At 36.8% G+C, this 27,529-nt stretch overlaps 3 protein-coding genes across 3 annotated transcripts; all 3 read left to right on the top strand.

The window, feature by feature from the left end:
* Positions 1-2,338: 2,338 nt before the first annotated feature.
* Positions 2,339-3,418, top strand: LOC124085165 (olfactory receptor 143-like). The gene has a single exon (XM_046432694.1). The coding sequence runs from the start codon at positions 2,348-2,350 to the stop codon at positions 3,416-3,418; it is 1,071 nt and encodes a 356-aa protein (XP_046288650.1). The 5' UTR covers positions 2,339-2,347.
* Positions 3,419-10,266: 6,848 nt separating this feature from the next.
* LOC124085168 (olfactory receptor 8B3-like) lies at positions 10,267-11,220 on the top strand. The gene has a single exon (XM_046432697.1). The coding sequence runs from the start codon at positions 10,276-10,278 to the stop codon at positions 11,218-11,220; it is 945 nt and encodes a 314-aa protein (XP_046288653.1). The 5' UTR covers positions 10,267-10,275.
* A 9,234-nt stretch (positions 11,221-20,454) lies between these two features.
* LOC124085195 (olfactory receptor 8B3-like) lies at positions 20,455-21,393 on the top strand. The gene has a single exon (XM_046432743.1). It carries the CDS (start codon positions 20,461-20,463, stop codon positions 21,391-21,393), a length of 933 nt encoding a protein of 310 aa, XP_046288699.1. The 5' UTR covers positions 20,455-20,460.
* Positions 21,394-27,529: the final 6,136 nt, after the last annotated feature.

Genomic DNA, 27,529 nt, shown 5'->3' on the forward strand with positions numbered 1-27,529 from the left:
GGCTGCACAGAAGAACCAGCAATCCTCAAACATGGGAATTATGGCCCTGTAAGGAGAGAAAGTTGTGATCCCTTTCCCCCACACCCATCATAAGGGTCATGGCCAATATTCTTATGATGAAAGACAGGTTAATGAGAAAAATATAACAGATTTGTTTAATCAGAATTTCATGTAACAAAGAAGCCTTCAGAAATGAAGATCTATATCCCAGGGAAGGATGTCCATTTTTATGGTTATATTTGAGGAAATAAAACTGCTATGTTAGAAATGTGATTGGACAAAAGTGTATAGGCTAATGTAATATATCAAAGAGGAAAACCAGCATGGCCTATCTTTTCTGATTCTTCTTGGCCTTTCTGTATGGTATTCCTTCCTCTTGGTTAAAGGACACATTCCTTTCTAGAATAAGGGTCTTAGAGTCTCTTCTCTGACAAGGAAGACTTGAAAATATCCTTATGGTCAGCTCCTATACAGAAAGGAAGGGGGCCATGAGTCTAGTATTTCTACAGTTTAGGTCTGGCTTTGGGGAAACAGGTTCTACTTCTTATGATCAGCCTTAAAGAAGGAGAGATTCTTGGTGTTTATGGCCTGTCTTGTGGGAGAAACAAAGCAGAAGGAAGAAGAGAATGAGAAGGACAGAAAAAAGGTATTATTCTGTGTCCTCCCAATTTCTTTGTTTCAAGAAGTCAGTATTCCAATGTGTCATACATTGGTGCAATATTTTCTGATTTCTGAATGACCCAATATATACATGATAATATCTTGAGAAATTTTTTTTGGTCATAACTAGTGTGAGCTTTTGCCTAGAAGGATAGTATTGGCAAATTATCAGCGGGACCAGGTGTGCTATGCATTCTGCTGTGCAGAGGACAGTCGATGAATAAAAAATTCACCAAATCCACATTACAGTCAAGCCAAAGTTGAGAAATTCTGATTTATGTGAAGAATGTGGATCAAGGGAAGGGTTACTAACACCTATTTAACTGTTTTTTATATGTCAGGCACAGATATGTTATGTGAATTATCTCATTTAACTCCCACAAAACAATGAGATAGCTCTTTTATTTTACTTTTTAAAACTGTATTATTTATTTATTTACTCATTTATTTATTTTTGTTGGTGCTAGGATTTACCTGAGGACCTTGTGTATGCTAGTCAAAAGTTGTATTATGTTGACAACCCCTAGCCATTTTTATGAACATCATTTTATAGATATGTACAACTATATGTACATATAAATGTAAATATAAATGAACAAGGTTCATAGAAATGATATGTATCTGCAGTCTCAGAGTTTGGTAGGGAACTTCTAGATGTAAACTCAGACTTGAGACTACTCCTTTTTTAAACTTCTTTAATACAACTTCTCATTGGTAGAGTGTTATACAACCTAGAATCTTGATGTAATCCCAGAAGCTTATAGGACATACTAGAACTGGCAAGTGATTCTGCCCTGGACTCTCCTCTTGGTTGCTCTGCAGGGCATGAGGAGACTGATGGAGGGGACCACCCATTAATCAGCCTGGGGATCTGGGATTCCTGATGGGAATTTATAAATTAAGCAGATTGTGAGGTATTGAAAGATCCAAAGTTAATTTTATTATATAGGATGTAACACAGGCTCAGTAATTAATACCCTCAAGAGGCTTATCCAGCTTGGGAGGAAATCTTAAAGGAGAACATTATTTTCTGTGCTTCTAATAAATATTCCCCAGAACCATGGGACATGAAATAGATTCTCATTTGAGTGAGGTGATATTCAGAGACTTATATAAAGTAATTATTTTCTTACTAGTGAAGAGAAATTTTCAAATAGAAACCATGGTTTATTCAAGAGAATCACTCTTCTAGGAAGTCAGATGCAGATTTTAGTTGATTGCAAGTGCCTCCTTCACCATAAGAATCTTTGTTCCCCTCAGGACAGTGGGGAGGAAGCCTTTAAGTTCCAACATCAGTGAGGCCTCCACAGGAACAAAGGTGAGCATTGAACCATGTTTGTCATGATGATCTCACTTCAAACCCAAAGCTGTATAAATCATAAATATGGAGAACACTAGTTATTTCTTGCTCTTTCAACCATAATCTTTAGAGAAGAGTGAGAAGAAGGAAGGAAATGATGTTCAAGACATTGAGAAGTCAGCCATTATTCTTTTTGAAGAGAGACACACATCATAGGTGGGAGAAGCATGAGGAAATGGGGACTCTTCAAGAATCAACAAAGGATATCATGCTCTTTGGATGCCTTGCTGTATGTCTTCAGACAACCCTGAAACTTCTCCAGTTGTGTAAAGAGTAAACGTTCATTGTTAACATGATCTCCTACCCTCGTTTCTACAGATTCCATCCATGAAGCCAATGGCTATGGAAAATAACTCCTCTGTGACAGAGTTCATCCTTCTGGGACTAACAGACCAACCTGAGCTGCAGCTGCCCCTGTTCTTCCTGTTCTTGGTGAACTATGCTGTCACTATTGTGGGAAACTTAAGCTTAATGAATCTAATTTTCCTGAATTCACACCTTCACACCCCCATGTACTTTTTCCTCTTCAATCTGTCCTTCATTGACTTCTGTTATTCATTTGTCTTCACCCCCAAAATGCCGATGAGCTTTGTTTCAGAGAGGAACATCATCTCCTTTGCAGGATGCATGACTCAGCTATTTTTCTTCTGCTTTTTGGTGAGTGCAGAGTGCTTTGTGCTGACAGCCATGGCCTATGATCGCTATGTGGCCATCTGTCAGCCTCTACTGTACAGGGTGATCATGTCCCCTAGGGTCTGTTCTCTGCTGATGTTGGGTTCTTACTTGATGGGGTTTGCTGGTGCCATGGTTCACACAGGGTGCATGATCAGGCTCAGCTTCTGTGACTCCAATGTCATCAATCATTACATGTGTGACATCCTTCCCCTCCTTCAACTGTCCTGCAGCAGCACCCACGTCAATGAGCTTGTGAGTTCTGTTGTTGTGGGGACAGTTGTCATTGTATCCAGCCTCATTATCCTAATCTCTTATGCTTTGATTCTTTATAATATCCTTCATATGTCCTCAGCTAAGGGTTCATCCAAGTCCATGAGCACCTGTGGTTCTCACATAGTAACTGTTGGCCTGTTCTGTGGATTTGGGCTGCTCACTCATGTAAAACCATCAACTGCTGGGGCTGTGGGTGAAGGGAAATTTTTCTCAGTGTTTTATACTTTTGGGGTGCCAATGCTGAATCCCCTCATTTATAGCTTCAGGAATAAAGATGTCAAACTTGCTCTGATGAGAACCCTGAAGGGTCACAAACTGAGTTATGAAATAGGACTGTCCCCAATTCTTCATCTTCTTCCCCATTGGTGCTCTTCCTCACCACATTCTTTCTGTTCTTCCTTCCTTCTCTTCATTTTTCATTCTATAGTTTGGGCACGATTTCTATCATAATTTTGTTTTTCTCAGCTTGTAGTATAACTATGTGGGCTGACTCTTGGACTTGAGCCTCATCCTTAGTCCAAAGGTATCTATCTCCAACGTGGTCTTTATTCCCTGAACCAGATGTAGACACTAGGCTGATGTCCATTTCTTTCCAGATGTAACACAGTCTTGTACTTTTTATATGTCTTCTCTGTCCAATGAAATCAGTGAGTTGAATGCTTTCTTACAAGTTCATTTTTTTATTGCTCTTCTGAGATGATTTTGTAGATCCATTTCCTATTTCAATGGTTTCTTTCATATAACTGCACTAAAAGAGATAGAAATAACTAAAATTGTTGACATGGTAAAGTATACATTTCTAGAATTATTCAGTTTATTTTAAAAATGATCTTGCTCTAGAATTTTAGACTCACTTTATTTGACAAAGTTTTCATTCTTATGGGTATTTGAGTATAAATGAGTCTCAGCTCTCTGTCCAGGTTTATTTATTTATTTATTTATTGGATGGTGCTGTGGATTGAACCCAGGGCGTTGTGCATGCTAGGCAAGCACTCTACCAACTGCACTCTCCCATCCCTGCCCAGGTTTCTTAAAATCCTACCAATAATGACAATGTCTTAGTTAAATGATGTTTTCTCATACATAGAACTGAAATTCTCATCAGATAGTTCCTGATTTCTAGATTTTGTCTATCATATTTTTTAAAAAATTAGAGGATGACATTCCTCACAATATTATAGTTCACAATATTACCTTAACATCATTTTTTTTTCACCTTTCATATAAGTATTCTCCTTGGAAAAGGAGTTCTATTTGCTACTTTCAAAAATACGTAACAATAGCTGGGTATTAAATTTGGTAGTAAAGTATATACATGTACATGATTCTGGGTTCAATCCCAGCACCAAAAAATAAAAAAAATAGAAGAAAAGGAAAAGGAAAACCAACAAACAGCAACAAAACCAAAGAAGCAAAACCCACCCCTTGTTTATGCTCACCCTTTTAAAGGTAAGTGATGCCTAGTTCTGTAGATGAGAAGATAGTCTTGTGACATAATTAAGACATCAAAGCTGATGATACAGAATACATATTTTGACCCAATTGCACATCTTATGAAGCAGTGAAAGGAAAGAATAGAGAATTATGAAGGAACAGAGAGAACTTCTGGAGACTTGTTCAGAACGGGCCTAGAAGTGGGAATTATATAGAAGCAATGTCCTGAACCAAGATACCAAGTGCATAGAGACAATCTGCAAGGCTTGATGCCCACCTAGAAAAATGTACATCTGCTGCAAAAATCTCATTTTAAAGTGGGATAAAATGGGTGAACTACAAAGCAACATTCCATTTCATTCTTTAATAACTGTAATCACTTTTTAAGGATGCTGAATCTGAAGATTTTAGGTCAAGCTTTTTTGGTGAGATGTATGATTTTTTCCTCACTAGTATATGTACTTTAACAAAACTATTAGTTGTTACATCATTATTTGGAGATGAATACATATTATTTATCTTAAAGCCATATAAAACTGTGCTTTAAAAATGTTCTTATTGTGTATATTGCACAGAAGATATGCTATCTATTGTTGAACACTACTTAAGATGGGTTCAGAGCAAGTGTTCTGTGTAGATATATCTTAGTTGTGGGACAACAGTCCATTATCACTGTAATTTAAATATTCATATGATGATAGTGAGTTTTAAAAAGTTCTAAAACATTGGTTTATATTAATTAGTTTAGAGGAAAATGATGCCAGTTAGCAACTCGAATTCACTATGATTAAATGTATTGTTATTAGAGCAGAGTTGAGAATTTATATTATTGTGATTTCATTTTACTGTTATAATTAAATTGAATTTCTCAAGCATAGTCTGAATACTTAATGTCTACTTCTATTCTTTGGTTTATATTCATTATAATGATTGTTTAGACAGAATTATTAAAACTGCAAATTTTTCTTAAGCACCTACTTGAATACAGACATAAAATGGTTTTAAATATGGGAAATAAAATGTAATATATATTATATGCATATATTATATATGCATATATATGCTTATCTTCTTATCATAGTTTCTCTATAAACATATTTTGAATTGGAAAGACATGATATTCTCCAAATTCTATCCATTTACCAGCAAATGCCATCATCATTTCATTCTTCTTTATGACTGTGTCAAGCTCCATTTTCTTTATTCATTTCTCTGTGGACAGGTATACACGCTGGTTATTGTGAATTATACTGCTGTAAAGAAAGTGCCTGTATCCTCACGTTATGCTGATTGTAGGTTTTTTTGGATATAGAATAAAAAGTAGGACATCTGGGTCATGTGGTAGTTTCATTTCTAGTCTTTTGAGAAATCTTAATACTGGTTTCCAGAGTGATTGTACTAATTTGAAGTCCTACTAACATTATGAGTGTACATTTCTCCCTATATCCTAAAATCAGCATATTATAATGATACATACATACTGATGTTTATAGTAGCACAATCCATAACAGCCAAGTTATGGACCAGCTTGGATGCCCATCAGTAGATGAATGGAGATGAATGGTTAAAGCAAATATGGCATATATACATAATGGAGTTCTACTCAACCAATAAGAAAAATGAAATGATGTCATTTGGTAGTAAATGGATGGAACTAGAGAACATCTTATTAAGTGAAATAAGCCAGACTTGGGAAGCCAAGGTTCAAATGTTTTCCCCATATATGGAAAACTAAAGAGAAATAAGACATCAAAAGGGGATCTCATGAAAATATAAGGAAGAGCAATAGAGTAGAAGCAGGGAACTGAGGGTGAAAAATAAATTTGACCGAATTGTGAAATGTACAAGTATGAAGAAGTCACAATTCAGTCCGATTTTTTATGTAACTGTAATACACCAATTAAAAACAAACAAGCAAGCAAACAGATAAATAAGTGGAGTATCAACTGAGTAGAGGGAGGGGGTCAGGGGAAGTGAGGAGGAAAGGGATGGGGATAGAACCGGGAGTTGAAATAGATAAAACTACATTATAAGCACTTATGATAAAATTCTGCAATTATGCAATGCACTAAAATAATTATTAAAAGTACACTAGTATAAAAATAGAAAAGATACTAGTACACAACTCTTTAGAATGATTAAAATTTGAAAAACTGACAATTCCAAATTTTGACAGGATATATGATAATAAGCACTCTCATTTATTTCTGATGATAGCTAATAGGAATCCAAAATGGTGCATTCACTTTGGAGGAGACTCTAGCAATTTCTTATAAAGTTAAACAGTATTATTGTACGATCCATCTTCTTCAGGATATTGACTTAATTGATTTGAAAATAACCTTCTACACAGAAACCTGATGTGAACGTTAATAATAACTTTATGTTTGCCCCAAACTCAAAGTAACAAAGATGTTCTTCAAATGGAAATAGAGAAACAAATTGCAGAATGTCCATACAAGAGAACTGAAAGAAATGAGCTCCCTAAATTCCCAAAAGATATGCAGATGTCATAATTGAACATTGCTAACTGAAAAAGCCAGTCTGAAAAAGCTAGATACCAGGCACAAATTATATGGCACAGTAGGAACAAAAAACATCTGTAAAAACAGTGAAATATGAATGGTTGCTAGGGCTTTGGAGGGAGCAGGAAGGGATAAATAGAAAAACATGGAATTTTTATGTCAGAATTCTTCTGAATGATACTGTCATGATGGCTGCACAACACAATGCATTTTTCCAAATCTATATAACTTCACAGCACAAAGAGTTAACATGAATATATGAAATTCAAAATTCAAGGCATCTCAAAAAGAAATGCAGATTATGAAAAGAGAATCAATTCATGAAACAACTTCACTGAGGACAGTAGGGGAATAGATGCTGTCTTAAATAACGTGGAAAATGAATGCAGTATGTAAAGCTAAAGGAAAAAGTTATTTTATACAAGCCTCTTGCTAATGAAATTGTTCTTGTTGAGCACAGATTAGTAATTCTGAGACAGCTGTACCTGTATAGTGGAATTGAACAGCTACGTAAATAGATGATGAAGTGGGAGCCAATTTTAACTCTTGGAGTTGGAATTTAAAGATACCCAAGAAGAAGGGCTAGATTGATCTATGTGATAACGTATTACAATCAAAAACATTAGTAAACTCTAATTTATCTTAATATGCAGATAGAAATACAGATAGAAATACAGATAGTTTCATATGGAAACATTTATAGGTATGGTTTATGCATGAGTCAGTATGCCAGTATTTTTCTTTATTCTTCCAACTAAGGGAGCCTAAAAGAAATGAAGCCCTGATAACAATGAGCACACCTAGAAATCAGCTGGTTTTATTTCTTTATGTTTAAAATATGTTTTTAAGTTTTAGATGGACATAATACCTCCATTTTATTTATTTATTTTTATATGGTGCTGAGGACTGAACCGACAGCCCCACACATGCCAGGCAAGTGCTCTGCCACTGAGCCACAAACCCAGCCCCAGCTTTTTTTTTTTTTTTAATAATATCATTATCCAGTAAAAGCAATCAGGCTTTTTGTAGAAATGGATGATTATAGGATAGAGCTTTAGCCACTTATAATGTCAGAAAGTAAAGAGATGCTCAAAACTACAAGGAGTTTTGGCGTATAGCTCACTACTAAGGTATTTGCCAACATATGAAAAGTCTTGGATTCTATTCCCATCAAAGTAAAACAAAATAATGCCTTATACAACAACTTCCAACACACACACACACACACACACACACACACACACTCTCAGCGTGGGGATGGGGCATCCTAAAGAGGCACAGGAACAAACTAAAAGAGCTCCAAACAGTCAAAGTGTTGCTGGAGTCCTAGGTCAGAGGGGTAATAAAATTGGGAAGTCCTACACTTTGGAAGATTCTTTATTAGTGAAGTTGAGTGAGGAGTATGACAAAAATTGAATAGCACTTTAGCAAGTTCCTATGAATTATAAGCATTTCAAAATAAAAAGTTAAAAATTTGATGCCCTGTTACATGCACAAGCACATGTCCATATATACAGGAAATTCAAAAGTAATGTTTTCTTAAAACGGTAGCCCATGAATAGTGATTTTTGTACATATTTGATTTTAAACTATTGACAAAAATATATGGAGTTAGAACTTTCTAAAATAATTAAAATTGTCTTATTTTGGATAGTATTATTATTAAAATACCTATGACAATGAGTACTTTTTCCCTATAAAATATACATACTTTATTACTGATTATTTAAGGGACTAAATTTTTTTTAAATGAGCATGACAAATAAACTTAACTAAATTATACATAAAGATTTAGTAAAACTATTATACCCCCTAGATTCATGATTAGTGAAAAATTTAATGATTTTAATTATATTTACATCTTCAAAATAACAGCAGAGGCTCCTTTACTGTGTGCCCTTGGGATTCAAGAGCCCTTGAGGGGAGGACCATGTCTACTGTCGTAAACTAGTATGTAACCCAAACACCAATGTTTCTTTTCTTCCTCATTTATCACCATGGGGTGATCTCATCCTAGGGGACCACACATTCCTGAGTTTCTGATCAGGCCCCAAAGAACTATAAGTCCTTATCAAATGCAATATGTTCTGTGATGTGTTGGCTCTGATGTCAAGCCCATGGCTTTTCTTTATACTCTTTTGGAAAATTTATAACTAGAAGTTTCACCTATATTTCAGAACGAGTCTTGGAACACTCAGATTGTGAAATCTGTGTTCTGATACCGTTTTTAGTAAGGAAGCAGAATCTTGCAAAGCAAGTGATCAGCTCAGATACCTGGAAGCCAGGTCCTCCTCCAGGACAGTAGAGGTGAAATATTTATAAAGGGTGATCATTTGAGTTCTTTATGTGGAAGGAGGGTGAGTTCATCTGATCTCTATCTCTCACTGTTCATGTGAGTAAAGAATGAGTAGAATTATTATATTGAATAATCAAAAATTTAGCAGCATGGAGCCCTGGATCTACTGCTTGCATTTTTCTCATCTAGATCTTGCTGTGTTGGCTTCTCTCTCAGTTTTGTAGTAGGACAGATACATCAGCAGTTTGAGGAGTATAACAGGAACACACCAACATACAGCCTTTTACAAATACTGCTATGTGCCATACATACAGAGTTTACATGTTGTAAGAACACAGTTGGGCAAATTTTTCAAACTTAACTAATATAATCAGCACTCATAAATATTATGATTCTGCTTCATCTCCTCATATTTGATCTTTGAAAACACATTTGCCATCTTTTTTCTGGCCTCTGTGTAGCCAAGATGCAGTAGAAAAATATGTGTACCAACACTGAGGTATATATCATTCTAAATCTTAAGCTGCCAAGGATCTTCTCCATACCTATTATCAATTGTTGACTTTATGGATTCATGTAGTATGGTATATGGGATCTCTACAGACTAGGGGATACTCCTTTCTAGGAAGAATAATATTGATACATTCTCTCCCCTAAAATAATTCTTCCCTTAGTTAGCACAGGAGAACTGAGGTGTCTAGTAGAGTAATGGAAATATGATCAGGGGCAAGGAATTGAGGGAACAGATGAAGTAGAGGGAGTTTGGAGAGAGATATCCCCACTACATAGCTCATCGGCAGGTGGGTTTGCGTCACAGCAGTTCCACCTCTCTACTACTCAGGACAGGAGCAATTATTTTTTCACTTTCAGTAAATACAGAAAAAAGAGAGAGTGATTGAAATGTTGAAAAGGAGGGTTCATTCAGATGACATGAAGCAAGGGATAATTTACAGGAAATCTGCCAGTACCCTCCCCATCAATGACAAAAGCAGATACATGGGTCCTCTATTAATGAAGATTTGTTCTGTTCTCCCAGACTCTCAACAAAGAGAATGCTGACCAGAAATGACTCCCTGGTGACTGAGTTTGTTCTGGCTGGATTAACAGATCTTCAGGAGCTTCAGCTTCCCCTCTTTCACCTGTTCCTAATGATCTACATTGTCACCATCCTGGGCAACTTTGGCTTGCTCACACTTATTGGTCTCAACTCTCACTTGCACACCCCTATGTACTACTTCCTCTTCAACCTGTCCTTCATTGATCTCTGTTACTCTTCTGTTTTCAGCCCCAAAATGTTGATGAACTTTGTCTCCAAGAGGAATGCCATCTCCTATGTGGGGTGCATGACTCAGCTGTTCTTCTTTCTCTTTTTTGTCATCTCCGAGTGCTACATGTTGACCTCAATGGCCTATGATCGTTATGTGGCCATCTGTAACCCATTGCTGTATAGGGTCACCATGTCCCAGCAGGTCTGTTCTGCATTGTCTCTTGCTGCCTATGTGATGGGATTTGTTGGAGCCACGGCCCACACGGGCTGCATGCTTAGACTGACCTTCTGCAATGCCAATGTCATCAACCATTACTTGTGTGACATACTCCCCCTCCTCCAACTTTCTTGCACCAGCACCTATGTCAATGAAGTAGTTGTTCTTGTTGTGGTGGGCATTAATATTACAGTCCCCAGCTTTACCATATTGACTTCTTACATTTTCATTCTTACCAGCATTTTTCACATCAAATCCACTCATGGAAGATCAAAGGCCTTCAGTACCTGCAGCTCTCACATCATTGCTATTTCTCTCTTTTTTGGATCAGGTGCATTCATGTATCTTAAATATTCTTCTCCTGGATCTATGCACCAGGGAAAATTTTCTTCTGTTTTCTACACTAATGTGGTTCCCATGCTCAACCCTTTGATCTATAGTTTGAGGAACAAGGATGTCAAAGTTGCACTTAGGGAAGTCATGACTAAAATTAAAAAGAGAGACAAATTGTAATTAGAAGTACTAATTGTATAGAGAAATTGAAGGATCTTAAAACGTCTACTGGTGTTTTTCATGAAGAGATTTTGCTCATGTGATTTCTGCAGATAGTGTTTTATGTGGTTAGTACTGTTGTTTTGACATTTCTCTTAAAATCTCATTGTTTTGTTTCTCTCTCTCAAACACTTTTTAGCAATTTTTAAAAATAATTAATTGTCAAGAGCCATCCGTGGGCTGTGTGTGGACTACATCCGCATTGCAGTCTAGTGAATAGGAGAATCTGGTATTTGAGAACTTCCAGTGGAAATTTCCTCTGGAAAAGACCACCCAGACACATTGTGAGTTCTATTGAAGCTCTGCCTGGTCCCACACAGCATTGGAGATGGGATGACTTGCTACAACCTCCCAGCCACACAGCCTATCAGAGGTGGGTGTGACCTACCAAGATGTCAATCAACCTGCTGACTGCAAGACACCATGAAGCAAGATTCTATATCTTAAACCTTATACCTGCCTTTTACGTACTCCCTAAAATAAACCCTGGAAGCCATTTACTAATTGTCTAGCTCCAGCTCTTATGTGGGCTCAATATATCAGGTATTTCATCCTTTAAAACTATGTTTTATGACTCTGTGTCTTAGTTCTTCACTATTGTTCTAGATTGTAATCTCTTAGGTGGCTTACATCCTCCTGAGCAGGAAGACGAACCCCGTAATGGGGCACTTGATGCCTCCCTGTAATTAATAACATGTTTGCAAAGCAATATACACCCTGGTGTTTTTCATTAGGATTAAATACAGACACCATTATTTCTTCCCTTCCTGGATTATTTCCAGGGCTCTTCTTAATATGAAAATGTATAGAAAATTTCATAAGTTACAAAAGTTTAAAATTATGGTGTTCTCACCTAAATATAGAAATATGACAAATGACATATAGAAATGACAGATATGGTTTGGGATAAGGTTTCAGGGGTGGAGTCTTGCTTCATGGTGTCTTGCAGTCAGCAGATTGATTAACATCTTGGTAGGTCACACCCATCTCTGATAGGCTGTGTGGCTGGGTGGATGTAGCAAGTCATCCCATCTCCAAGGTGTGTGGGACCAGGCAGAGGTTGAATAAGGCTCACAATGTGTCTGGGTGGTCTTATCCAGAGGAAATTTCCACTGGAAGTTCCCAAATACCAGATTCTCCTATTCACTAGGCTGTGATGGGGATGTAGTCCACACATAGCCCACAGATGACTCTCAGTAATTAATTATTTTAAAAATTGTTAAAAGTGCTTGAAGCATTTTCATTGTTATCAATAATGTTATAGGCATGAGGATATGGTGGAAAGTCTTCATTTCTTATCTCTCTAAAGCTTGATACAATAAGATAGATAAAATAGAAGGAATTTTTGGATTTCCTTTCCTCATTATTGTTGCTTTTGGTTACCCTTGTGAATGGAATGGCAAAACTTGTATCACATGACACTCATTTGTGAGAACCTATATCATTCATTTATTGTTGAAGAGTGTATACACACCTACACCTTTTACTGACAAAGGCAGCATTAACAGAAGATGATTAGAGACACAATATATGTGTACCCCAAGATTCCAGTAAGGAGTATGGTAGTTCATATTATTTATCCTGCATAGATTACAATATAAAATGGCTTCCAACATTTTCATAAGAAGCATACCATTCTCATAATAACTTTTTTTCTCTTTGGATCACTAACAAAAATGTACTGTGCATTAAGTTAATACAACTATGTTAGCCAGTGTTTTACTTATCCAATGAGGGTCATTAGGAAAAAAAAAATGTTAGTATTAATAAACTATATTCTTATCAACATTTGTGAGCTTACTTAAACTTTGCATCATCAATAAGACATAAAACACCCTTAATATAGGGGCTGTTTCATATCATTTCTGTATTCCTCCAATACTTTCATCATCTTCAATTTAGATTGTTACTATACAGACATTAAGAAATGTTCATTTGAAGAGTGTTGTTTGGTTAACAAAAATTATAAATTTACAATTATGATTAATGACTATAAAATGTAATAAACAATAGCAACAATAATATATAATAGAAATTTTGAGTTTTAATTTCCTTATTGGTGGTGGAATGTCAGCTTTATAAAATCCTCCTTAGCTCCTGTCAAGAGAACCAGCGGTGAGGAACACAGTTGGCTGAGAAATCTATAGCTAATGCTCCTTTGGGTGAACCATAGTGCTCAGGCAGAGGCCATGCTTATTCTGAGAAGACTCACACAATGGTCCAGCAAGGTGAGTGGGAAGTGCTGGGGCTGGCTGATTTCTGCCTAACACAGGTCTCTTTTGATAGGAATCTTTGCTTGCAGACTTCCTATCATCCTCACCATGACCTTTTAGTACTGTACTGCAGTGTGATATTTTCTACCCAATTCTTCCATTTCTTTGTCCTTTCTAAGGTGACACTTTCACCCTGGTCTGAGGTGCTCATCAATAGGTTCTGCTCTCTTCCATTTTATCCTTCACAGGTGTTTACCATAATTAATACCTCACATGTCTTATTTCTTGGCATCTTCTTCCAAGGGGATGTTCCTGCTCTCTATATTAGGGAATGCTATGTTATTTAAGGCCTCAGACTTTGATGTTCAACTAGAAAAATGTACAGGTACTACAGAAGTCTGCATTTAAAGTGTTTAAAGTGGGTTAAGAAGGGTAAGGTGTGAAGGAACATTTCATCTTGATCTTTTAATGATAATGATTATTTTTCTGGGATAGGAGTTTAGGTCAAGACTTTTTTGGTGAGACCTGTCAATATTTCCATTGTACTGAAAGTCTTTTAGATATTATGCTAACATTGGAGAAGCTAAAATAGTTATTCATAATAAAAATAATAGAAATCTGTCCTCTATAAAATTTTAAGATTTCTTATGTTGAAAGAAGATAAATTGAAGATAAAATGAATAAATTTCTTGAATCAGTTTAGAGCAGATGCTCCTCAGTGACTATACCCTGTCAGGGGAAATGGTTCATTATCACTGTAATTTTTATATTTATATGAAGATATTATAATTTTTGAAAAATTCTAAAATCCTTGGTGTAAAAGAATGCCCTTAGAAGAAAATGAGGCCTCTTTTAAGAACTTCAGTATGATTAAAATTATTACAATGAGAGCAGAGTTTGTTATTTATATTCATTATAATAATTTCACTATTTTAATTTAAAAAAATACTCTGCAAACAGATTCTGAATGCTTACTATCCAATTCTATTTTTTATCTACATTCATAACAATGATTTGTGAAACAAAAAGCTTAACACTTGTTTGAATTTTGTTTTGTGGCATATATTTTAGTAACGACTTTTTATGTTTTTATAGACAGAATGATATGTACACCATCCATGTCTCTAAGCCCTGGGCAGCTGGTCTGAGCACTATATTGTATTCTGAAGCATAGCATGGTAGGCAATGAACCAACAAATAACCTGACTCAGTTCCGTCAAGTTTGTAGCCCCAAATGGGGCTCTTAGGAAGTCGAGAGTGAGTAGGTCTAATGTGACAGTGCATCATGTCTTTAGTAGGTGTAAGAACAATGAGATAAAATGGCATCCTTGCTCCATTCTCGTAGCCAAAGTGGTGCTGCAACAGTCATAGGCCGAGGAGACAGAGCCTACAGTTGGCAAGAGGTCTTCGGGCTGCTGTTGGAGTTTATGATTCAGGTGTCCAAGGAGCACAGTGCTAAACCTCAGGACCTGTCCTGCATGGTAGCTGGAGGCCAGGAGGCGAATCCATGACAATCACTTCTTCAGTAAGAAGCTCAAACTTCCATATCTCAAGGGCACATAACTTCTGCCCATTTCTAGCTATTATTAGCTGATAGAGGTCTAATGGCATCTGATATAATTGCAGAATGTTTACTATAACTATCCACAACCTTCTACTAATTAGAGATCTTTAGTTATTTTGAAATACTTGGAAAAAAGTGAAAGTGATTCTAAATATTTGTTCAAAGTTAAATAAGTCAGTGAAAGAAGAACTCTTACATTATTTAAATATAATTCAATTTCAAATTTTCAAATGGTCTTAAAAATTATTTAGCCAGGTGAGGTGGCACATAACTTGTAACCAGTAATCCAAGCCACATGGTAAACTGACGTAGAAGAACTGAAAGTTCAAGGCTAGCCTAAATAACTTAGTCAGACCCATCTCAAAATAAGAAGTAAAAGGGGCTAGGTATGTTGCTTAGTGGTAAAAATAGCACTGGGGTTCAACACTCAGGATTGCAAGAAAGAAAAAAAGAATTTAAAGGAAAAGATTTAACACTCATATATGTTTATGTTATGGTTTAGATATGAGGCATTCTCTAAGAGCTCATGTGTAAGACAGTACAAGAATATTCAGAGGTGAATGATTAGATCACAAAAGGTGTAATTTAATGAATGGATTAATCCACTGAAATGGATTAGCTGTGTGGTAATTGTAGGCAGGTAGGATATGGCAAGGGGAAAATAGGTCACTGGGAACATGCTGATGGGGCTTATATTTTGTCCCTGGAGAGGAGAGCTTTCTGTCTGCTTGGTGGCCGTGTCTTGAGCTTCTTTCCTCTGCCACGTGCTTTTGACGTGATGTTCTGCCTCACCTCAGGTCCAAAGCAATGGAGTCGGCCACACATGGACTGAGACCATGAAATTGTGAGACAAAATAAAGTTTTCCTCATCTATGTTCTAAAACTATCTTTTTCTTTTCTGCACCTTCATGAAAATGGAGCATAATATCAAGTTTTCGAAGTTAAATTCCTATTGACTTTGAGAAACTGAACATATTGGGTTTGAAAAGAGGAATGAACAAAGATATTGTGGCACATCTCAGTGAGAAGGATGACCACTGGATGTACTTCATTATAATTGAATCTGTCTGGTGTAACCATTATGCAAATGGAAGAAAGGAAGGAATAAATTTTTCAATACAAGAAGCTTAGAATCTCTACATTCATTCAATGTTTGTCCATAGATACCCTAGAGGTATTAAAAGCTAAAGAATGACCTTCATCTTAAGCTCTAATTACAGCCTGATTTAAAACTCTCACAATGTGATTTTCTAAAATGTGAACTTGGAGCATTTCATATTCTTGCATCTCCTAAATAAGATTTCTTAGCATTTCCATAGAAAATATACATTTTAATGAATCACCAAGGTCCTCTTCAAGGTTGTTACTGAAGGAACGTCTGCCATGTGGAATGTTTCAAGTTTCCCCCAAGGAATTTTTGTTCCTTTAGTAATTTTGGGTAGTCTGAGAATAATAATGGAGACACATTTTTCAGCAATAGTTGGGTTTTCTATTATCTTGAGTAAAATACAAAGTGTAATGTTAAATGTAAAATAATCAGGGTAGCTCCAATTTTTCCCCCTTGCTTTTGGGGTTTCTTAGTTTACTTCCTCACTGAGTGTACCAACCCATGACATAATTGGAAATGACCCACAAACACTTTTTCATGTTCTAATCTTTCTCCTGAGCTTCATTTAGCCTTATTTATATATCTCCTTCTCCATACTTGTACTAGGATGCCATTTGTTCAAAACTGAATGTATAATTATAGCAATATTTCCTATCTTTGTGAGTTCTCTCGGTATTAAGACTCTAATTTACCCAAACACCTAGAGGAATATGTTGGGAAATTTTATTGTCTATGTCAATCCTCTTTGTGAGACGTCCTGCTGAATCTTCTCTTACAATGTCTCCTGTTTGTTTCTTGGAATTACAATAGTACTCTAAATTACGCCCCGACTTCCTTAACAAGATTGCTAAAGTGCAAGAAATAAAATTAAGAATTAATAAATGGGATGTGTGGGGGCTCTCTCTTGTCCAGTGAGGGAGTCCATGAAACAGGGTAGAGGAGAGTGTGGCTGCAGAGTCACTATTCAAGACCTCCAGAGACCACACAGGGAGCAGGTCTGATTTCATTGCAGTTACCATATATATATATATATATATATATATATATATATATATATATACTCAGGCAACAGTTATGCAGATTTCAGGTATCCACCAATACAATTTCTTGCTAACTGTTCTTGAAGTAACCAGTCGAGGAGTGGGCCATGGAGGAAGCACTGGGACTGAACACATGGCCTCATGCCCAAGGCTATGCCTACAGGGTAAGTGGCCTGTAGCTCATGTGCCTAACATGAGGGGAGTGGCCTGCCCCTCAGATGCCCTTAACATATGCCATGTATGCAGTACTCCATTTACTTGTCCCCACAGGGATGGACTCAAACTAAAAAATTTCTTCTCAGAAAATAAACAATCACTGAGGTGAATAGAGAACCTACATTTGGGGAGCATATTTTTGTCATGTGCATATCAACTAGAGCAGTAATCTCCAGGATATATGAAGAAGTCAAAAAACTTAACACCCAAAAACCCAAACAATCCAATTATCAAATTGGCTAAGGAGCTGAATAGGCCCTTCTCAGAATAAGATATACATTTGATTAACAAATATATGAAAAAATGTTCAACATTTCTAGTAATTAGAGAAATGCAAATCAAAACTAAGATTTTCATCTCATGCCAGTCAGAATGGCAGTTACCAAGAATACAGACAACAATAAGTGTTGGTGAGGATGTTGGGAAAAAGATATACTCCTGGTGGAATACATTCCTGGTGGAAATGAAATTGATGCAACCACTCTGGAAAGCAGTATGGAGATTCCTTAGAAAACTTGGAATGGAGCCACTATTTGACCCAGCTATCCCACTCCTTGGTTTATACCCAAAGGTATTAAAATCAGCATACTATAGTAATATAGCCATATCAATGTTTATAGCAGCTCAATTCACAACAGCTAAACTGTGGAAACAAACTAGATGCCCTTCAGTAGATGAATGGATAAAGAAACTGGTATATATACACAATGGAATATTACTCAACATTAAAAGAGAATTACATCATGGCATTTTCACGTAAATGGATGGAGTTGGAGAATATCATGCTAAGTGATGTAAGCCTATCCCCCAAAACCAAAGGCTGAATGTTCTCTCTGGTAAGTGGATGCTGATCCATAATGGGGGGTGGGGGTGTTCACTGGAAAAATTAAGTAACTTTGACTGGGCAAAGGGTGGGAGGGTGGGGAGGGGATGGGGACAGGAAAGATGGTGGCATGAGATGGACATCATTACTCTATGCACATGTATGACTGCACATATGACTGCACATATTTGACACCACATCATGAGCAATCAGAGAAATGAAAAGTTGTATTGCAATTGTGTATAATGAATCAAAATGCATTCTGCTGTCATACATACCTAATTAAAATAAATAAATTAATTAATAAAAAACACAAAGGGTTGTATGATGCTTTTTGTTTTTATTTTTGCTTTTTTAGTGCTGCAGATTGAACCCAGCAATAATCTACCACTGAACCAAATCTCTTGCCCAACTTTATTTTTTATTTTGATACAGGGTCTCCTAAGCTGAAATTGAGAACTTCCTCAGCCTTCTGAGTCCCTGACATTATGGGCATGTGACACAAGGCCTGGCTTCCTTCTTTTCTCCTCCTTTTCCTCTTTCTCCTTTTTATTTTCTTCTATTTTTGTAAATCATCCATTGACTGCTATAATTGCCTCTGCAGCTTATCTAACATTTGTCTATCTAATACTAGTCATTCCAACCAATGCCCCCACATTAATCCTTATAAGTCAGCACTGTGGTTACTTATGTTCTTTGCCAAAAATAAATAAATAAAGACCTAAGTGGTCTCCCATAGAGAATAATCCTGCATTTGGGTACCTGGGAGCTTCCTACACTATACAGATTCGTGGTCTGATCTGAGTCCAAGCTGCAGTCCTGTAAGAGAAATGTTGGGAGTTCAAGGAGGGGTTATGCAAGTCCTCAGGGTGATATTTAGGGAGTGGGGAGACTTCAGTCTTTTTCTGAACTCAGTGACTTGAATCTGGAGTGCCCCTAGATGACTTTTGTGGGTCCAGCACTGGCCTTTATGTAAACATCTTACTGATATTTTTTTCTGTCCTTCATTCTTATCTACAACTAAAACCATTGGCACTGTATAAGCCTTTGCCAGGGGGCAAATTATCTGTGTTGTATCCCGTACAGGTTCCAAGAATAATAAAGAAATCTTCATTAAATCTTTAATTCTACACATAGAACATTTACTGATGTGCCAGGTGTTGCTCTAGGTGATGCAGAAATGGCACTGAAGTAAATAGACAAAATCCCTGCCTTTTGGGAACTTACACTCTAACATATGTAGGTGCATGTACTGGGGGAAGACACAACAAGAAAGAAAATGAATGTATGGTATTTCATCTAGTGATAGGTGAAGGGAAAATTCTATTTGGATATGGAAAATTTTTTCTTGTATTTCTTTTCTGGGGATGTGTCCCATTTGGCGGGGAATCAAAATATATGCAAAATGGTATCCTACCAATAAGTTATTGTTTGGTAGATAATTTCTTTTAGTTGTGAAAACTAATCTGTAGAGAAAACACTGGAGAAACACAGGTCTTCTTATTTTTAATCAGGTCCCTAGGATTTCCAAACTCACAAAATCCCCTTGGGATCTTTTGGCATCAGTAGATGCTATTTACCTAACCTCATAGGATAAAGAAGACATTAGGTAAAGCCACCATCAGAAATCATGATCTGTACCTTAGGGTGTTTCAGAGTTTGGGGTATGGAGTTTTGTGCTCTGGCTCTCTCTATTCATAATTTATAACAAACAAAAGCAATACCAAAAAAATGTGTATTTTCTGGTTTGTAAATTCATCAGAGCTACCTGCCATTCATAAGAATGGAGCAGAAGTGTTATCAAGAGGCTCTCCTGAAGACCTGACGCAGAGGGTTGAGATCTGAATTGTACCCATCATGCTATTCTTCTAGACCTCATCTCTGGAAGCTGGTGAGTGTTTGAAAAGCCTCATCTCCTCTCTGCTGAGCCCACATTTTGAGGTAGAGATGGGAGGTAGATTTTAAAGAAAGAAGTTTAGCTGAGATGAAGTAGTCATTGCCTTCCTGACCTTTCTCCCCTCAGAAATTGCCTATTTTAAAAACAAACAAACAAACAAAAACTTTACCTATTCTCTAAAAATTATAAAATGGAGAAAAGACAGAAAAGGATGAAGGAAGGATTTAATTCATCTTATATTCTGGATCTCCATCTCACTGTGTTGGGGCTGGGTGGAGAGAGCTGGCTTCTTCTTTTAATGTTACTATTTCTCCTTTTCTCACAGACAGTACAGGGAGGAATGGCCTCAGGCAATGGCTCCTCAGTGACCCAGTTTATCCTGCTGGGTTTAACACAGCAGCCAGAGCTCCAGCTGCCTCTCTTCCTCCTCTTCTTAGGAACCTACTTGGTCTCTGTAGTGGGGAACCTGGGCTTGATTGTTCTGATTGTTCTGAATCCTCACCTGCACACTCCCATGTACTACTTCCTCTTCAACCTTTCCTTCATTGATCTCTGCTACTCATCCGTCATTACCCCCCGAATGCTGATGAGCTTTATAAATCAGAACATCATCTCTTATGCAGAGTGCATGGCTCAGCTCTTTTTCTTTGCTTTTTTTGTAATTGATGAGTGCTGTATTTTGACATCAATGGCCTATGATCGATATGTGGCCATCTGTAAGCCCCTGCTTTACAGAGTCACCATGTCCCATCAGGTCTGCTTCATGCTGATGGTGGGTGTGTATGCCATGGGGCTTATGGGTGCCATGGCCCACACTGTATGCATGATGAGACTCAGTTTCTGTGACAGAAACACCATCAATCACTACATGTGTGACATACCTCCTCTCCTGAAGCTCTCCTGCACAAGCACCTCCATCAATGAGCTGGTGGTTTTCATTGTGGTGGGTGTCAATGTTCTAGGGCCTAGCATTATCATCTTCATTTCTTACACCTTGATCCTGTCCAACATTTCCAGCATCCGTTCCACAGAGGGTAGGTCCAAAGCATTCAGCACCTGCAGCTCTCATATTATTGCTGTTTCTCTTTTCTTTGGAGCATCAGCATTCATGTACCTTACACCATCTCCTACTGGGTCTCTGGATCAAGATAAAGTCTCCACAGTTTTTTATACCATTGTGGGACCGATGATGAACCCTTTCATCTACAGTTTGAGGAACAAAGATGTCCATGTTGCTCTGAGAAAGACTTTGAAGAAAAGTATGCTTTCCTAAACAGAAAGTGTGTTTGGTATAGATGCCAGATCTTCATTAGGGCAAATGAGATATGAATCATGGAGTGAATAATAGGAAATGGAAATAAAATGCAAAAAATGTAATAATATAGATAATTGTTAACTATACAAATCAGTTCATTGGCTACGGCAACATAAGGAAAAGGATGGTCAGTTTCTTCATTCTTTCTGAGAGAAGGGAGAGTAAGTCTGCCTGACATTCTCTGGGTTATTCTCAGAAACTATAAAGTGTTAAGTAGAATAAGGTTTCATGATAATAAATCAAGAAATGATAAGATGATGAGATCTGACTAGGACACATCTGGAATTCTTGAGAAGCTGTATCATGGAAATATTTGACTTTTGTGGACTTGGAGGCAGTCATTTATTCTTTCACTTGATAACCTTCTTTTGGGTGGTTAAGTGGCTTTTATTTTGGAGATTCCTTTGTTTCCACAATTGAGGAAAGCCTTGGGGAGTGCTCCTCTCACTACATTTTCTCTTTTTGCTTCATTCTGAGGGGAGTTAGGAAAAGGGAAGTCAAAGATGTTCTTGTGATCTTAGTTCCTAAATCACCATTTAGAGAAGCCAGGATAAAGGGACTTCCATTGGGTTTGACCTCATGGAGTCCATGAGAGGATTGTGAGTAGGAGGACATGCTATTTCTTCGCTGGGAAGAAGTTTACTGCAAATGTTTATCAATAATCAGTTGCTTCGTGGATTTTACTATAAATCACTCAGGGAAGCATTAACCTATTTCCAGGATGGGTGTAAAATGAACATAGGCCTTCAAAATAGAGGAGGAAGAAGAAAGCTAAATCTTTTGTGTGGTTAATATCACAAGGAATTTTATTGTTCACCCATTCCTTTCCCTTACGAGATTCTAACATGTCAACCTCCTTTCCTAATTCTTTTCCCACATAATGCATACATCTCCTAACACCTCTCTCCCTCTACACACCAACACACCAACTTCATTTCTGTTCCTCCTTCTCAGATATCACTGTCTCTCAGTTATTGTACCATCTGTTCCCTCTGCCTGGAATGTTCCTGTGGCATCTATCACTGAGATCTCGGTTGACATGTCACCTCCTTAGTAGAGTCCATATTGATCATCTATTAAAATAGGAATACAGTTATTCTCTTCCCTTCTGAAGTAAGTACACAGTTATTCTCTCAAATGGTAAGATTGTGAGATTTTGACGAGGACACTTCTAGATCTTATAATTGAGATATTTTTGTCTTTTCTCAAATAATATTTACAGTCTTAATTCATCAGCAGTAAGATCTTTCCTGTTAACATTTCACTCTCTTTTGTCTTCTGAGTTTTAGATGATATAACTGTAGCTTATTTAATAATTGGCAAACATAAACTGAGCTTCTATTCTATTTTAGACATCAAAATATCAAGGAGTTGTTGTTAATGAGAAAAATACAGTGGTGAAGAAGATAGAAAATGCATGTGTGTGTGTGTGTGTGTGTGTGCGCACACACGCATGAATATATCAGAAAAAAACTATAGAAAGTTTTCAGTTAAGCTGATAATAAAGAGAATATCTGTGTATTTACTTTAATGGGTGGGGTCAGGACGGGCTCTACTAAGGAAGGAGCATGGGAGCTGAGATCTCAGGGACAAAAGTAAGACAGCCACATGGACATTCCAAAAAGAGGAAAGAGTTGATACAAAATCTAAGAGACACTGACATCTAAGTATGAGCAATAGGAAAGAGGTTGGTGTGTCAGGGGTGTAATGGGAGAGGGGTAAACAATAGGATATGTATGTATTATGTTGGAAAAGAATTAGGAGAGGAGGTTGAAGTATTAGCATCTCATAAGGGAAGAGTGGGTGTTTTGAAAGCACAAAAAATCCATGTGATATTAACCACATAAAAGATTTAGCTTTCTCTTCCTCCTCTATTTGGAAGGCCTGTTTTTGTTCATTTTATAACCACCCTGAAAATAAGTTAACAGTTCTGTCAGTGATTTGTAGTGAAATCCATGAAATAATATAGTCTAACACCAAACTGTCATGTCCTGCAGGAGAGATAATGGTTTCTTTTGCTAACTTTCTACACATACCAGAGGATGCATCAGAAGCTACAGCATCTCAACTGAAACAAGAATAGAAGGTGAAGCTCCCCTGATTTGGGGCTTTCATCCTCAGTACAAATGGCCCAACATGGAGAGAACACTGGAATGGGTACTACAGGATCTGCTTTTGGTTCCAGATTCTGCAAGTGTTGTGCTCTCTGTTCTCTCAGTTTTACTTTCTTCATGGCTAATATTAAAAGTGCTGTGGTGAGATTAAATAAAACATTACATCATTACAAAGTGCTTAGTGTTCTAAAAATTATACTGAAGTGATTCTAAGAAGCACCTGTCTTTTCACATAACTTACCCAAAATCAATATTGTACCTTATACTCAAGTGCATCTCATTGTTACTGATTTGCTGGCAAGGCTGATCTAGCTGTCATTGCTTGTGTCTGGCAAACGTGATCATATGTATCAATGTTGCTGTCACTGCAAGTGTGTCAGGAGCATTGTGCAGGGAGGTAGTTCATTGTCATTTAAGATTCTTTTAAGTGTGTGTGTGTGTATATATATATATATATATATATATATTCTTTTATGTCTATATATATGTATATATGTACATACACAAATATATGTATATATACATGAGTTTAGCTATACAGTTTTTATAAATGAAATTTCACTATAAACTTAATGCAGCATTGAAGTATGTAGTTATCAAATACATTCAAGGATATGGTGAAAAGAGCAGTGGGTATAATTTTGTTATTGCATTTCATTTCAGTTTCTATTTCATTTCTGCATTGGGGATTGAACACAGGGGTACTTCACATTGAACTATATTTCCAGAAGAACAAATTTGAAAATAACAGTTTGAAATACTGATCACAAGAGTACCCTTAACCTGGAATACTGTTATAGTACCACGTGGTATGGTGAGAGATGTGTACTGAGTTTAAGGGAGGCACTGGTGTTACTCTTAGGACTTGCTGAAAATTAGGCTTGATTTGAATAAATATATTTCTCAGGAATTTAAAGAGTGAGGTAAAGTAGTCTTTTTAAAATTTTTTTTTCAATAATAGTGGAGAGCATAGTCCAATTTCATGTTTGGAAATTTGAGTTATGAATACAAATTTAAACAAAAGATCACCGGACTCCTGGTACCCCACTCCACCCTGCCTCCAATTCTTTCAGTTCATTCAGTCTCTTGTCTCTTTTTGAGCAATTCTTGTTCTGCCTGATTTAGGTGAGCAATTTCATAATACCATGGGTTATTATTATTAGAGTTCTGAATATCCTTATACAGTCCAATGCGTGATTTTAAAGTTACCAGAAACATGAATTTGCATAATTATTCCATGAAACTTCTTGAAGACATGATTTCCAGATAGGCAATTCTGCAAATTCATGTTAACTTAGGTAAAGCAACTTAACTATGGGTAAAATTTAAAATACCCATGGTTGATATCTGATGACTATTCAAAATTGACATTGAAATTTAGTTATTCCTGTAGAATCCAATAGTTTTATCATTAGAATTATGACTGATAACATATCAAGATGCCACAACATGAGACAAAATCAGTCAGGGTCACTCCAGGTGAATTGGGCTGGCACTAAATAATCACACAGACACAGAAAGTACCTTTTTCTTGGGATTCAGTGACGACTTTGCTACCCCAGCCCCCACAAGGGAGGCAAGAGTGGCACGCCAAAAAAAAAAAAAAAAAAAAGAGCACACCTGAAACCATCCTATTTATTGAGGTAAAGACATTTGAGAAAGTTCAAGCCAAATAAGGCAAGGGATCGGGTTTCAGGGGATTGCTTGGTGATGTCTTGCAGTCACCAGATTGACTGACATCTTGGAAGGCCACAGCAATCTCAGGTGCTGTGTGTAATCAAAGGCAGAGCGAGGGAAAAGGACACATATGCCACATAGCCCAGTCAGAGCAGCAACATCAGTCCAGTCCAATCATGGGCTCAAATGCTCATAGCTCACACACGGTCCATGGCTGGATCTCGACATCAAAATGTATATGATTTTTAGGAATCTCATAATTTTTGGAACACATATTTATAATACATTATATAAGCATAAGTCTAATAATTCTCTTATAGTTTCATGGGCCTTTGGACACCCCAAAGCTTGTTCTAGGTCAAAGAACTTAATTTTAGAATTTAATTTTTGGAAGCATGTTAAAAATATCAAGAAGATTAGGATACTTGTTGTAGAATGATATTGGTTATCTGTTTAGTCAGAGTGAAAAAAATTGTAAGAGAAATTAGATTATGCAGTTTTAACAAAAACAGTTCTTTCAAGATTGAAAAGATTCACTTTTTTTAAGGAATTAGAACTTAATAAAAGACGTCACAAAAAATCATCTTGCTAAAACACAAAATCTTTCTGTCCTAGGTAAGTTACCTAAAAAATGAAAAAGAATTCAGTATTTTCTATTATGAATAAATAAATACACTTGAAAACCCTCATTGTTTTTAATACAGAGGATTATATTTTAGATTTACATTAGTATACTTTTGATATAAAACTTAATTTATATATAATTTCCTATGATTTTTGGCCAAATTGATGACACATAAAATTGCTTTCATAAGATTCATCTTCCAAAAACCTACAACTTGGAGCTGGGGTTGTGGCTCAGTGGTAGAGCACTTGCCTAGCACATGTGAGGCACTGGGTTCCATCCTCAGCACCACGTAAAAACAAATAAAATAAAGGTCTATTGACAAAAACAAACAAATAAAAAACCTACAACTTGCTCTGACTTCAACTTGCTTAAAATTCATTTTTATCCTACTCTTCTTTTTCTAATCATTTTGACCACAACAGATTCTTTCTCAAATAAAATTTGCTTTTTAAAATTTTCTTTTAATTTTCTTTCTTTGTCTTTCTTTCTTCTTTCTTTCTTTCTTTCTTTCTTTCTTTCTTTCTTTCTTTCTCTCTCTTTCTTTCTTTCTTTCTTTTAATTAGTTACACATGACAGTACAATGATCTTGACATATCATACATGAATCAGATGGGATATAATTTCTCATTTTTCTGAGTGTACAGGTTGCAGGATCACATTGGTCATGCAGTCACGTATATACCCACAGCAATAATAATTCTTATTTTATTCTGCTGTCCTTCCTTTCCCCCCTTCTTCCCCTCCCCTCCCATCACTTCTCTCTACCCAATCTAATGTGACCCACTTCTTTTTTTTTTCCTCACATTGTCATACCTGAATTCTGTATAACGAAGGGGGTCTCCTTCCCTCTTCCATGCAATTCCCCTTCTCCCTACCTTTCCCTCCCACCTCTCTTCCCTATCTAGAGATAATTTTCTTTTCATGCTCTTCCTCCCTACCCCATTTTGAGTCACCTCCCTTATATCAGAGAAGCCATTTGGCATTTGTTTTTTTGGGATTGGCTAACTTCACTTAGCATAATCTGCTCTAATGCCATCCATTTCCCTGCAAATGCCATGATCTTATTATTTTTTTAGTGTTGAGTAATATTCCATTGTGTATAAATGCCACATTCATTTAAATCCATTCATCCATTGAAGGACATCTAGGTTGGCTCCTCAGACTAGCTATTGTGAATTGTGCTGCTATAAACATTGATGTGGCTGTGTCCCTGTAGTATGCCATTTTTAGGTCTTTGAGTATAGTCCCAGAAGAGGGATAGCTGGGTCAAATGGTGGTTCCATTCCCAGTTTTCCAAGGAATCGCCAAACTGCTTTCCAAATTGGCTGCACCAATTTGCAGTCCCACCAGCAATGTATGAGTGTACATTTTCCCCACATCCTCACCAGCACTTGTTGTTGTTTGACTTCATAATGGCTGCCATTCTTACTGGAGTGAGATGGTATCTTAGAGTGGTTTTAATTTGCATTTCTCTGATTGCTAGAGATGGTGAGCATTTTTTTTGTGTATTTGTTGATTGTATATCTTCTTCTGAGAAGTGTCTGTTCAGGTCCTTGGCCCATTTGTTGATTGGGTTATTTGTTTTTTTGTTGTTTAACTTTTTGAGTTCTTTGTATATCCTAGAGATTAGAGCTCTATCTGATGTGTGAGGGGTAAAAATTTGTTCCCAGGATGT

The sequence above is a fragment of the Marmota monax genome, unplaced genomic scaffold, assembly GCF_021218885.2.
Source record: "Marmota monax isolate L192 unplaced genomic scaffold, Marmota_monax_Labrador192_F-V1.1 WCK01_AAM20220418_F8-fsc00062, whole genome shotgun sequence".
NCBI classification, from domain to species: Eukaryota; Metazoa; Chordata; class Mammalia; order Rodentia; family Sciuridae; genus Marmota; species Marmota monax.